The 14,185-nt window shown below is 36.5% G+C and overlaps 2 protein-coding genes across 2 annotated transcripts in view; both read right to left on the bottom strand.

Annotated features, from left to right (window-relative positions):
* Nucleotides 1-394: 394 nt before the first annotated feature.
* On the bottom strand, nucleotides 395-2,159 carry LOC103992460 (transcription factor bHLH106). The gene is made up of 2 exons (XM_009412159.3): nucleotides 1,768-2,159; nucleotides 395-1,151 (listed from the first exon to the last, which is right to left on the bottom strand). The coding sequence occupies exons 1-2, from the start codon at nucleotides 2,041-2,043 to the stop codon at nucleotides 702-704; spliced, it is 726 nt and encodes a 241-aa protein (XP_009410434.2). The 5' UTR covers nucleotides 2,044-2,159; the 3' UTR covers nucleotides 395-701.
* A 3,547-nt stretch (nucleotides 2,160-5,706) lies between these two features.
* LOC103992459 (uncharacterized) overlaps nucleotides 5,707-14,185 on the bottom strand; it is a 30,015-nt gene continuing 21,536 nt past the window's right edge. The window contains exons 28-35 of the mRNA XM_009412158.3: nucleotides 13,306-13,459; nucleotides 13,081-13,191; nucleotides 10,421-10,588; nucleotides 8,760-8,886; nucleotides 7,931-8,089; nucleotides 7,724-7,830; nucleotides 7,582-7,641; nucleotides 5,707-6,170 (exon numbers count right to left, since the gene is read on the bottom strand). Of these exons, the coding sequence (XP_009410433.2) occupies nucleotides 5,961-6,170; nucleotides 7,582-7,641; nucleotides 7,724-7,830; nucleotides 7,931-8,089; nucleotides 8,760-8,886; nucleotides 10,421-10,588; nucleotides 13,081-13,191; nucleotides 13,306-13,459 (1,096 nt within the window). The 3' untranslated portion in view covers nucleotides 5,707-5,960. The remainder of the gene's footprint in view (nucleotides 6,171-7,581; nucleotides 7,642-7,723; nucleotides 7,831-7,930; nucleotides 8,090-8,759; nucleotides 8,887-10,420; nucleotides 10,589-13,080; nucleotides 13,192-13,305; nucleotides 13,460-14,185) is intronic.

The following is a 14,185-nucleotide window of genomic DNA, read 5'->3' as shown; positions in this document are numbered from 1 at the left end:
CACCGAACTCAGTCGGTAATGAAGGCCATCGATGCTTCGTCAAACTTGCAGCTGAGGGTGATTCATCGAGTTACCTCTCATAACTTTTGGGAAGCTTCGGTCAAGAAGAGACTGTGTGATAAGGCTTGAAACACGTGAGCTACAGTGGAAAGACACAGAATCGATGGATGGATTGCAGGAGCCCCCACATGAATGCGTCAGTTCCTGGTCGTTTCTCCTTGTTTCTTCTTGTGCTGTTCGAGGCCATGCCTCTCAACACCTCTTTAGGATTCTCAATATGAAGAACAATGTCTCTGGTTCTATACAGTCTTACCTCAACAATTCTCAAAGAGGAAGACATGCCAAGAGAAACCTGCCAAATTCTCAAAAGTAAGCAGCCAATATGAAGAAGAAGAAGAAGAAAGATATCCTCCATCTTTAGTGCATAGAGGAGACTTTAGCCATCTCTCTACAGCTCCCACTCTTACATTCTTCTCCGTTAATTCCACACATACACACCATTAAAGTCAAAGTTGAGAGGCCATTAACAACACATGTCCACTGGACATTCCATTATCGTTTTCTTCTCATGTGTTAGACTGTATTAACGCCATACAACAAAGTAGCTCATCTTCTTTATCTTCGTGCTCACAACATCGGTTACAACCCTAAAACCTGACAGGCCACACCAAACCATGAATCGAGTAACCAAAAGTGAACTCTTAGGTTGAATCCTGGTCGACGAGACGGCGCCTCTTGCAACGCTCGGCCGGATGTGGTCGGTCCACCAGAGCCTGGAGAGCGTCCCTCAGGAAGGCGCCACCGGGCTCATCCTCTTCCTCCTCCTCCTCCTCCTCGGACGCCTCGGTCTCCTTGGCGAGGATGAGGACGTTGCGCACCCTTCCGCCAAGCGTCGCGATCTCGGCTCGCAGAGTCTTTAAGCGGAGCGATCGGAGGGTGTCGATGAGCTCCGGCAGAAGGTCGGACCTGTCCTCGCAGCAGAAGGAAGCCTCGAACACTGATCTCTGGCCACTGATGGAGGCGGAGGAGGGGAGCACGACGATCTCGTCGGTTTCAGATGGGAAGCACTGTGCCTCGGTGATCTCCTCAGCCCGTTGCTTCAGATCTTTCATGCGCTCCACGACCTTGGCCAGGAGGGATGCTTTGTCCGTCTGCAGGGGATAAAGGAAGGAAGAGCTGAAGCCAAAAGGAGGGGAAAGAGAAAGGCAACCCTAAAAGAAACCCTAGAAAGCGAAGCTACTTTCATCATGGAGAATGGAGAAAAGGTTTCACAGGAATTTGGTCTATGCATAAATCCAGGAAGGGGAAGATCCAGAAAAACGTCAACATGCCTAAAGAAACCTTAGTAGTTATATCTTCTTGCAACTTCAACAAAGGCTAACTCTAACAAATACAAACCCTAGCAAATTCCCATCTTATGTAGCATCTTCTTTTGATAGTAAATTGGAATTCATTAAAGTTCTTTGCTTGAATCACTAAAAAGCTGTTAGATCAGGAGCTTACAATAGTAACGTGAGAGAGAGAGAGAGAGGGAGGGAAGCCCTAATCTGATCTCTTCACACAAACAAAGTGCATATGCAAGGAAAGAATCCTACTGACTTCAACATTAGAGTTCATTAAATGGCTGTTGCAGAGTCTTCTTTTGTAGATAGCATAAACTTCATTCATTAAATGGTTGTTTGAGAGTAAAATGCGAGAGAGAGAGAGAGAGAGAGAGTAAACAAATCCCTAAAACACAAAAGTAGTCAATGAAACTAAAGAAGAGACCTTGGGATCACAGGCAAGGATGGTACGCAGGCGATCGAGGTGGGACTTGATCCTCTCCCTGCGTCGCCTTTCGGCTTCCCTGTGGTTCCGGGACGCGACGAGAGCTCGATCCATCCGCGTAGCATCGACGGCTTCATCCCTCATCGCCATCTCCGTCTCCATCTCCATCTCCATGTGGGGGTAAAACGATGCCATGAAATATTCAGGCAAGCCGCTCAACATCTCTGCCTGCAGGTCGCTCCTCCCTTCTCGGCCCGCCGGCGTCGTTGGGAACATGTGGGAAGCTCTAAAGGTCGGATTTTATTCTCCGCAGAGGTGACATATATATAGAAGTGGTCGATCCAAGACTGCGGTGGTCGCACTGAGAAGTGAGAAGAGAATATATGAGTCGGGGAGAGTCCACTTTGCCGTGTTCATCGCGCATCAAAGATTAAAGCCACTGGACAGCACTGCACTGCAAGAAAGGCAAGATTAGCTGTCTGCCGATTCCGTAGAACCTCTCAAAACTAGCAAATGGTCCACTGACAAGTGTAGGTCTCAGGAAACCACAGCACAGTAGTAAATTACTTGCACCCTTAATAAACTCTTACTTACCAAATGATCTTTCATAATTGATTTGTGTTACAAACTTAGTTACTCTTGTCTAAATCATACAGTACCATTAGGTATCCTTCCATAAACGGTCTATCTTCCCAATAATCTTTCATAAAACACTTTGCACTATTTTACAAGGATAGAAAACCCTCAAAATAACTATTTAGATTATTTATTTTTTAACAATTTTACCTTCACGTGATGACTGTATACAACCTAGACAAGACTAAAATGACCACAAAAGTTAATCAAAATAGAGCTACCAAACCTATCACAAGTCCTCTACACCTTGAAAAACTCTTATTTAGCAAATGATTTTTCATAATTGGTTTGTGTTAAGAACTTAGGTAGTCTTGTCTAGATCATACAGTACCATTAGGTATCCCTCCGTAAAGGGTCTATCTTTCCAAAAGTTTAAGATAGTTCATCACTATCAAAAGTTTTCATAATTACTCATAAGATATTACTGTAAAATAAAATAATGAATCGGCCCTAGACATTATCCCAAAGGTTTATCTAGCCATATACATTCGAGATAGCTTTTGGGTATTGTATTAGCTGAGACTTTGCACTACTTTATAGAATTAGAAAACTTCCAAAATAGCTATTTAGATGATTTATTTTTTAGCAATTTAGACTGTACACAACCCATGTTGACAAGACTAAGATGACTATAAAAGCCACCCAAAATAGAGCTACCAAGCCTATCATAAGTCTTCTACATGTTATGTAAGCATGAACAAAATCAAAAGACATAGATATGCATAAATATTACATTGAGAACCCTTTGTACAGATTTATCCATGAAGTTCTCTCTCGCTTATTCTTTTAGCAGCCTCGTTGAAGCTTTTGTAGACGTTGCATCTCCTTGCATTTGCTAAATTTTTAATCTTATGCTATAGTTGCAATGCCCCTCTTGACTCCTAGATGCTCTCCGTTATTGTTAAGTAGTCGAACTTTGATTTGTCAATGTCGTTTTAATTTGCTAATGACTCTTGACTCTGGTGTGGGGACGGTTGAGTTGTGTTGATCTTTGTTGATTTCTACGAGTCCCTTATACGAAGGAAAATACATTCCATATTGTATGCTAGTCTCTTAAATATCTCACGCTACTTGAATTTGGCGAATACATGTTGAAGCTTTAATGAGCATTACCTCATAGAATTTGAAGTTATGAAGTCTTTCCTCTATAAAATTTATCAATTATTATTTTTACTTAATTATTATATTTAAGTAAGTTTATATCACTTTTACTTTCGATTGACATTCTATTGGGAAATAAAATAGTTAATCTACTCTTGATGATTCTGATCATCGTCATTAAGGATTTAACAATTGTCATCTTTAACTAAGTTTCTTCGAACTTTTTTAGAAGATGTTTAGAGCTTCTCTGCTAGATAAATAAGAGAATCAGGATACTCGTTTTCGTACATTCTCTTAAGAGTTGAGAAGACAAAGATTATCACTTCCTTGAGGGTTATACTTTTTATACACTAAGCTAGTTACTAGCCTTCGCTTGCTCTTTGCTCATACTTTTGAAGCACTCGAATCGTTTACACTGTTTGTATTGAGTTATATATTATAATTTGCCTTCTTATTACTATTGAACTTTTGAAATATGAGAAGTTTTGTTCGAAAAGAGTAAAATTTTGTTTAGACTTAAAAGCAAGTTTTTAAGAGTTTTGGTCGCCTCTAGGATTGTATCATCTTCTCTATCATTTTCACCACCTATTTCTCTAAGTAAGAAAAGATATAATACCACATCCTACCTATTTCATACCATGGTCGAGCACTCTTGCATCGACCCAAAGTTTCTCATTTTCGATTGTCTTGGTGAGAAGTCCACCGACATTGGTATTACAAAGTTTTCTAGCTTCTGCCCTTCGACCTTGTTTTGGTATTTGGAGTTTGCCTCTATATTATCTACGTCTTCGGTCATCTTTTATGATTATGCACTCTCTCTTCATGAAAGTAAGGGCTTAATAACTTTACGAAATATTGTCATGCCCATGACCCTACTATTCATCGCCTTGTATTTTGTCCATTTCTTTACGATCAATAGATCCACCTCTATGATGTTATAGCACTTCTTTAAGTCTATCTTTATCTTAACAATGCTTGGTTATGGGTAGTTAAGTCCCTTTGGACTTATCGTTACTTCATCGCCCCTTTCGACCACTTACTTTTAACACCTTTGTATTTTCCAAAAAGTTTCTTTTGATCGATAAAAAACTGGACTCACATGTATGGTCTTTACTATCATATTATAGGGCTTATACTGATTATATTTCTTTTGCATCCTTGCGTTTGCTCACTCAGTCTTATCCTCTAACTTACTAGGCTTCTTCCAGTAAATGTGAGTTTTAAGAGTGCTCCAACTCTCCTACCACTCTGATTAAACCTTTATATGATCAAGTTTCCTCTTAGGATTCACTAGTACTTGCACTTCGAATCCCCTTTGGTGGTTCATAACCCCCATACGCTGATTGAGGCTTTCATTACATATAAAATTCGATACACGCATGGAAGATTCACCTTTATGGTATCATGACATTCACTCCCTGAATCCATAGCCCTTCTTGTTATTATGTTGCTTACAAAAGTAGAGCTTCCGAGAGCTCTCGATCGATCATATCTTCATATGAAAAAGCCTCTCATGAAACTTCTCCTATGTGTGACACATTGCCTTAAACTATTCCATCATGATCCGTTGGACTATGTGTGACACATTGCCTTAAACTATTCCATCATGATCCGTTGAACTATGTCACCTTTTGATGATATTTCTATTACATTTTGATATTTTAGGATGAACTTGTGATATCACCACCTGAGGGGTTTTGGGTTGTTGAAATGGTTGATATTTTTTTCTATATTATAGTCTATAGAAAACAGACCACGACACACAAAAATTGAGTCATTTTAATATAACTTTATCCATTTTGATGAATGATCATTCTTCAACCTTACAAAATATTTCTATTTATAGTTTTTAAACAAAAATATACGAAAATAAGATGAAACATACTTTCAAATATATGCACAAATAAACAAAAATGAAACACTCCATTAACAAAAGTATCGTGAGTGCACCGTAATCATTTGTGACATGACAAAACGTCGTCACTCACGATGAATGTAGGGGGACAATTCCGATGGAGTTGATGATTTAAATGGATTAACCTGACCTGCTGAATAACCTAAAAATAGAATGACAATAGACATGCATGATTTCATTGATTAGGAGGTTTTTTTTTGTAAATGTGTTGTTAAATAATGTCATTAATAATTATCCGTCAAGAAGCCATGAGCATTGTTTTCATAAGTATCTAAACCACCACTTCGTATAACCAATGTACCATCTAAAGGAATTTTAGAAAGAAATAATAATACATGTCAGAACGTCTTTCTTCTTGACAAGTCTTGACAAAGGATAAGATTGTTAGTTCTTCTCGACAGTAGCATCATGATGTTGTTTTTCTTATTTGGCACATCTGATGGCATGGAGGGAGCCGGAAATTTGGTGAGTTAAAAGAGAGGAAGCCAAAGAGTTTTGACTGCTTGTCTTGGATGCTACGTGAGTGAAGAATGTACAGTCTTTAAACTGTTCCACTTGTAGATGAAGATTTGTATTTAAGATCTTCAAGAATGGTGATGCATTGTCTGAGCAACGTCTTTGCTTGCTCGCTTTTCTCAACCTCACACAAATGGACAAGCTCGTCCTTTAACTCAACATCTTCCATACATGTAGGTGTTTCTCGGTAGAGTTTGCTCATCTCTAATAGACACTCTGAAGCAGAAATATGAACCTGCCAAAGGAAAGCAGAATGAATTATCTAAACTTAACAGAGATAATACAATATAATAAACATGACAGAAGACAGTGTATAGAACCTTCCCTATACATAATTAAACAAGGTCTACACAGTACAGTAATGGGTTAACAACAAACATAATCCAACGTCATTTTACGGTTACTATGATAATGGATAATGCCAAGGCAACTGCTTGATACTCGAATCACATACAAAAGGCATCCTCCATACAAAAAGGTAAGTTATCGGGTTCCACATCAGGTGGATTATAGTTCAGGCGAAGAAGTACATTACATGAAAATATAAGCTATCAAGCATAGGCAGGAACTTCCCCACAAACTCTTTCAACTTTGCCAATAAAGCAAAGAAAGCTAATCAGAAAGGATATGTTCTATATTAGACAACAGACAAATTCTACAAGCAAAGGCATTCTCTTTTACTCAAGAATATGTAAACTATTCTCATTTTCTTTCACATTATCATAAAGCATATGATGATAATCCTAATTTTACTTGGTTAAAGAAAAAGGCCTTCAGTACAAGGCAGATGCTCATCTGTGTGCCAAATGAAATTGCCTAGAGATGAAATTTTTTATAGTTACAATAACAACAACAAAGTCGTAAGTCCCGACTATTTGGAATTGGCTATATAGATCTTTTGTCACCACTGAAATCTGTAAAATTTTATTTTGTAGTTCGAAACAAAATTTTTGGTTCTATCATTCACATTTAGAATATGCACATTTAATGTTATATTCATGAAATATGAATTCTCATGTGATGCATTCTGAATTGAAATGTGAAAAAAGACATCTATATTCCCGTCGGCACAAAGCTAAAGTCAAAAATAGGGTATCCAAATTTCATATTCTATGTGGAGATGAAAGAGTAGAGAGTTTGAGCTTCAACACCAAATTTATAAACTTCATGAAAAGTATTGAGAAAATGAGACATGATCTTCATAAAGAACTCCGTGACAAAGATTTTGTACCTCACCACTCTGTAGAAACTCACCAGTTTGTATTAAGGCTATAGCAGTCAATATTACCAATAACATAATTTGGAGATCATATTGATAAGTTTTGAAAATCTAAAACAGAATGGGGATTGACTGTTCAAGAAAAAAACTGTGAATGGACTGGCTGGATCAAGTTCGCAAGAGGGTTCTAAATTAGATAAGTATGTAGTCGACTTTCCATTTACTTCTCCAACTCCATTCTTTTTCTTATTTAGGACTTGCATAGCTAATCATTAACTTAAGACAAGGAGATTGTGTAATTGGATTCTTATGCCGATAAAATTGTTACACAATTACCATTGGATGACCATAAATGACTTGACACAATTCAAGTGAAAGGATAAGAATTATTAGAAATATCCATTTGAGAAAGAGAGAAATGAAATACCTGGGAGATCTTCACCACACGAATGCATTCAACTATTTTTGGTGCAAGAGAATGAAATAACTGAAATTTAGAAGAAAAGAATATGAAGTTGGAAAAAATAATTGAGTATAAATTTCAATTGCCAAAACTGGAGCTAAGTCACCTCAAAAATTAATGGAGTTGCTTCACTTGAATAAGTAGGGTTGCCTTCCACAACATGCTGGAACTTTGAACATAACTCTCTGATTGATGAGAAAACAGACATTTTGACTGTCCACAAAGTATCAAAAGAATAAGAGTGTCAATTAAAGTTCAAGAAATGGTTTTGAATTAATGATTATGTTCAGCATATATATAAAAGAAGGGATACCTGGCCAGTTCAATCCAGGTGATAAAGAACTTGAAAACACTTCAATTAACTTTTTACTATTCTTCAGAATATCTTGAAGATGAGCTACATACACACAAGATGCTACACAATCTAAAACCTTGTTGAGAGGTACAGAAGCATCTTCCATATTATCTTTACCTGTGGCCAAAAAAAATCATCTCAGAACAACTTCAGCACCACAGCATGATGACATAAATGTTTCATAACACTTCGATGATTAATTCTAGTTTTGTATGTAAAATTCAGTCTAGTTTTTTTTATTATGGTATTTGTATGTAAACTTCTACCATTGGTTTCATAGATTTGATCATTTTTATAGTTCAACATTATATTCAGGTCCATTCAAGTCATAGTTTAGAAAATTAACAGGACAACAATACTCTCTCCATGTACAAACAATGTGTGACAAATTATTCACACATCAGGGTATGTCCTGTCCATATTACACCATACTCTCTCCATGTACAAACAATGTTTGTGTAATGTGATGTAGAAGTAATAATATACAGGGTGTTTGTCCTTTTAGAGTATGATAGTTAGGTCTAATATCATATAAGCATGATTGCACCATGTTTAAAAGAAATTAAATAACAAAGCCAACGATTTAAGAACTGGTTGTACCACACTGATCCACCTAATTTGTACTGGCCCAAAAGCCAACTAGTAATCAATGCTGGGAAGTAACATTGACTGAAAGTTTTGCAGACTTTGGTCAACATAGAATATCTAGGTATAATATATGACATATGTGGTCTTATAATTAGAGGGATCACCTGCTAGCATTTGAATATTGGAATTTTGATGTTACCTGTCTCAATAGCTGAGATAATGGAATTACTATTCATGGTCTTGGTGGCAACAGATTGAGTGCAAACATCATAGAGCATAGGAAAAACGTGACTGAAAAAATCTGGGTGGTTGAAATCTCTTATGACCTGGAAATGATGGAAAATTGCAATCACATTAGAAAATATAGATCTGCTTTATTTTTTTCATCAACAATGACAATATTGTAGATCAAATGTTCTGCTTCAGAAAAAGGCTAAAAAAAGAAGACACGCAAGCTCAAAATATGCTTAGCAGTTGCAAAAGGTTGGAACTTTAGAACATCTGTAACTAACCTACAATCCTTTCAGTATTCTGATGGTCACATGCTTGAAAATTCCAAATACAAAAGGCATGTTATGCTAGCTAATGGCTGTCTCATCACAACAAACGTCAACTACTATGATGCACAATGATAACTTCATGTACTTGCATTACAGATTTTGAGATAGCAGTATGCACCAATTAGCACACAAGAGCACAAGAACTAGACCAACCAGTACAACTCATTACACTGCCTGGGTTGTGGTCACACAGCCTCGGCATAGTAAACTACATTAACATTTCTAACGGCACATTAAGTATAGTCAGGGAAATATTTGTCTGTACTCTGTAATATCTATAATATTTAGATGTTTGTCATAGTTCTTAATCACAATAAAAAGGGCATGCCCAATGCATGAGGTTTTCTCCAATGCAGGTACAGTGAAGATCAATGTACAAATCGTTAACTATAAATATAGAGAAATTGTTTCCATGACTCAAATCCCGATCTCCGAGCCCTTCTTAATCAGAGTATTTTTAAAATTATATGCAACTTATCAACCTAATAAATTTATGTAGGCTCCAGCATAGTGCAATCTCATATATGAATTTCTTCCTAGAATCTGAAAAGATCAATCAACTCAAATGATGCAATATTTTAAAGAGAAGTATCTATTAATGACATGAAGCTTATCATATTTCATGACAAGATTGAATAAACTTTTCAATCTTGAGGTTAGAGCATGGTTTGCTAAACCGGGTAGTTCAGTATAGTTCAGCCAGTCTTTTTTGGTTAGATCGCCAGTTGATACCGGCCCAAACCGAGAAATTTGGTCTTATCCTAAATAGATATACATCTTTTCTTTTTTATTGGAGTTCGGCTCGGACGTGTCTCCTCAAGGAGTCATGAGGTCTTCACCTGTGCCTACATGGCCACCACCCACCACTTACCCTCTCGGCCTACTTCTATACTCCCCTCTTCCTCCTCCATTGCCTCCTCTTCCTCATCTTTTTCCTTCCTCCTCTTCTCTCCCTTCCCCAATGGTAGTATTGTACATACCGGTGTACCGACACACAGTATGTCAATTGGACAGGACCTATACCAATCCGCCCAGAGACCAACATGGGTCCGATAAATGAAAATACAACCATTGGGTTAGACATTGAAGAAAGAGTCACTGAGTCTAAGATTGAAGAAAGAGTCATTGGCTTAGAGATTAAACAAAAAAGATGATGCAAAAGATAAAAAGAAAAAATTAGAATTAGTTACCTTTCTATACTGACTAGCTATTCATTACAACAACAATAGCAACAACGACAAGAACACAACATATTACAGAAAAATGACTAATATCAAGTCAGAAGGTCTAGAATTATTACTTGTTCAAGGCATGAGAAAGCTGCTTCATGATAAGATTTGATTTTTTTGGAACATGCCGATGTGATAGCACCCAAAACTAGAAAAGGCATGGTAGGGTCTTCAACAGATATTGCTTCATGACAAGATGAACATAGTGAAGCTATGCCATAAAGAATAACATCTTTTCCCTGAAGCGTTAAATAAAGGGGAAAACAAGCAAGCTGTAATTAATTAATCAAGAAGATTAAATCACATTATATCTATTGTAGTGTTGGTTTATTTACAAATACATATACATAGAACAAAATAAAGATTTTAAAACAGCATATCTACTAAATTTTAGTTATAATTGTACTTTATTAAGTATTTAAGCATATGCAAATATTATACAAACTCTGAGAAAGTTATCGGCCAAAGGGGGCAACAAGCAAGCCAAAATTAATGAATCAGTAATAACAAAGCAAACAAAGCCCTAATTCCCAACTATTTGGGGTCGATTACATGAATGTTCAGTTAAGAGTGTTTAAATCTTTATTTATTTCTATTAACATCTTTTTGTCTTTCTCTACCTCTTATCTTTCCACTAATGGTAATCATTTCACATCTTCCAATTATCTAATCTGTAGGTCTCCTGAGCATATGTCCGTACCATCTTAAATAAATCTCTCTCATTTTATTATCAAAGCGATACATAATTGTTTATGAATAAAAATATTATTTTTCTTCTAACTCCATAAATTTATCTCAATATTTTCATATCAGCAACACAAACTTTTTGCATATGTTACTTCTCAGCTGCTCAACCCTCATATCCATAATGCATTATATCTATTGCAATGCTTTGTGGATCCATAGAATGAGTCAAGAAGATTAAATCACATTATGTCTACGAAAATGTTGGTTTATTTACAAATATATATACACAAACCAAAATAAAGATTTTAAAACAGCATAACTATTAGGTTTTAGTTATCATTGTACTTTACAATGGATTTAAGCATATGCAAATACTATACAAATTCTGGGAAAGTTTTTAGCCATAATAACATTTCAACTGGTTTACAGCATGTTATAACAAAATTTTTGGATGAATATTAAAGATCAAGGTACAACAGTTGTCTTTGACTTAGTGGTTATATTATTGCCTGTTATCCTGCTTTCCTATATTTAATGCACCTAGAAAAAAAAAAAACTTCTCTTGCTCTTCTTTTACAGTCAATGCACCTAGAACAAAAAGCATTGAAGAACCTGATAATGCAGTGGTCAAAATTTTAGATGCCTCATACAAGATATACCCAACTACTACCACCTCTAAGATCTGGCCTCTCAGGGATACTTTAGCCAATCAGTCTATGATGGTGAAATGAGAGTTTCCAGGCATCATCATATTTTGAATTTACTGGTGCTTTTGCTAGAGAGCTAATTTGAAGGCATTAAATAAGTTCAAAGTGCCATAAAAGAATTGAAAGATCTGTAATGATATAGTTTGATGATCTACATCGAATGGTGCATGCTGCATGTGGTACTCTATAGGCCATTATAGGGTTAGCATATGAGAGTGTAAGTTTCACTCTTTAAGCACCCCAATGCAATTCCAGTTGGGAAAAACAAAGTTATCTGAGGTTGTGTACCAACCCCTACAAGATATGTCAAATATGTATCCAGGCATTCCAGAATCCTATACTGAAACACATTCCAGAATATTATCGGACCATAACTGATACCAATAGATTTCCGTACACCATTATATAGGTAAAATCATGGTTCTAAATGTCGGATACTGGACCAATACTATATACTGATACTGCAACACCAGGAAGGGAGGAGGAAAAAGAGAAGAGGAAGAGGATACCTGGGCCAGAGGTGGTGGTTGGTGAGTGAGGCATGCATCATGCACATGTGCAAGTGAGAGAGAGAGAGAGAGAGAGAGAGAGAGCCATGTTTATTGTTCAACTCTAAAACAGAGCAATTGAGTAGTGAACTAGACCTGACCATCCAAAAAGGGGTGGTCCACATCCTGATTCATGCTCAAACCATATTCGATGCATACAGGTCCAGACAAAATTAGGAATCTTGGGAAGAAAATTGAACTAGTATAACACAACCATAATACTGAAAAACTTGCCATGATACATCTTTCATTAGCCACATTTTATGGGACATGAATGTAAATTTCCCATATGAAATTGCAAGTTATTGCATGTTCATACATCTTGGAGTTTCTGCTGGCACCTACAATTGTGCGATTCTTCTTGGACCTTATTCCATTCGTAATGTATCATAATCAGTTAATGACAGAAGCACAATCACATGTTTTAGCTTCAGCAAAACCAGGTTCTTTATAGGCTCATTCTACAGATTGAAGTTCTTGAATGACCACAATCTGTTCACTTTGGCTTTTACATGTAATTAAGCAGTGCAAGTTGTCAATTTAGAATAACTCAAATTCATTATTCAATTTCAAATTATTTTTAAAATTTGAAAAGGATGTCTTTCCATGTGTTTCTGTATGTAATTATTCATCCATTTACTAATCCATATTTACCATTCATACATATATTTTTCACACTACACATACAATTAATATGAAAAAAAAGCCATTACAAAAAGTTGTACACATACATATACATATGGTTGGAAAACCATGACATGGCCTTCATAATTTCATTCATATACATACCTCCCAAAAACGACCAGGCAACTCCTTAAGAAGGCATTTAAGCAAATTGTGATGATACGGAGAAAGAGATTCACCAAGGATTTCACTAAGTTTTCTTATTGCCTTGGCTGACTGTCATATGTAAGAAACCAAATAATAAAATGAGTGATCAATGACAATAACCTTAACAACATGACAATGTACAGGAAATGTTCACCCTTTGTGTACATAAAAAAAGGATATCACCTTTCTTTTGTTTGCCCAAGATGATGAGGCAAGGCAATCACAAAGAAGGACAACAATTTCTGCCAAGTACAGTTGAAGGGTCACTCTTTCACTACTTGAATTCTCTTCCCAGAGATCTTCAAATGAAGTACTGATATGCTTATCATCTTCGAATCTAGATAGCACAAGGACTAGAGAAGATTAGTTGCTAATTCAGCAATCATCATTGTCAGATGAAACAGAAGATAGAGATCAAATAAAGTAATAAGTTAAAATTATCTAAACTAAGAATGCAAAGCAACATTTTGGTTTATTGAACATTGGTTATTACTAACATATGGGAAGGGTATAGTGAGAAGATCAAAGTTATACCAAGAATACAACATATCATTCCAAAATATGGCTAACATGTGATATGATGTTATGAACACCGGAGGTAACTGTCCTCCCAAGTTTCTCTATCTAATGATATCTGATTCATCAGTTAAACAACATCATAGAGCTGTCTTATATTTTGAATACTGGATCCATATGGGTCCAGTCCATTTCATCATATACCAGTATGTTACTGAACAAGAGGCGAGTGGTGGATGGTGAGTGGACGGGCAGCAGTGGATGGGGGCTATCATGCAATAGCGCTAAGGCAACAAGAAGACCAAGAAGGCTTGCAATTTTTCGAAGGATTGGGGGTTTTAAGTTTAAAAGATCCCTTTTTCTAACTGGACCACCCGAGCTGGTTTGACAAATACCAGTAGGAACGGAACGGTCCAAGCAAAATTGAGTTCCATTGTGACAAACTGACAATCATCTCATTATTGCTCCCTAGTATAAAAGATCCAAAAGAAATGGAAAATTGAAACAAACTGAGTAGTAAATTCAAAATAATGTGCAATTGAAAATA

This window comes from Musa acuminata, chromosome BXJ1-7, assembly GCF_036884655.1.
Source record: "Musa acuminata AAA Group cultivar baxijiao chromosome BXJ1-7, Cavendish_Baxijiao_AAA, whole genome shotgun sequence".
Lineage (NCBI taxonomy): Eukaryota > Viridiplantae > Streptophyta > Magnoliopsida > Zingiberales > Musaceae > Musa > Musa acuminata.
The sequence above is the reverse complement of the archived record's forward strand: the minus strand, read 5'-3'. Positions and strand labels throughout refer to the sequence as shown.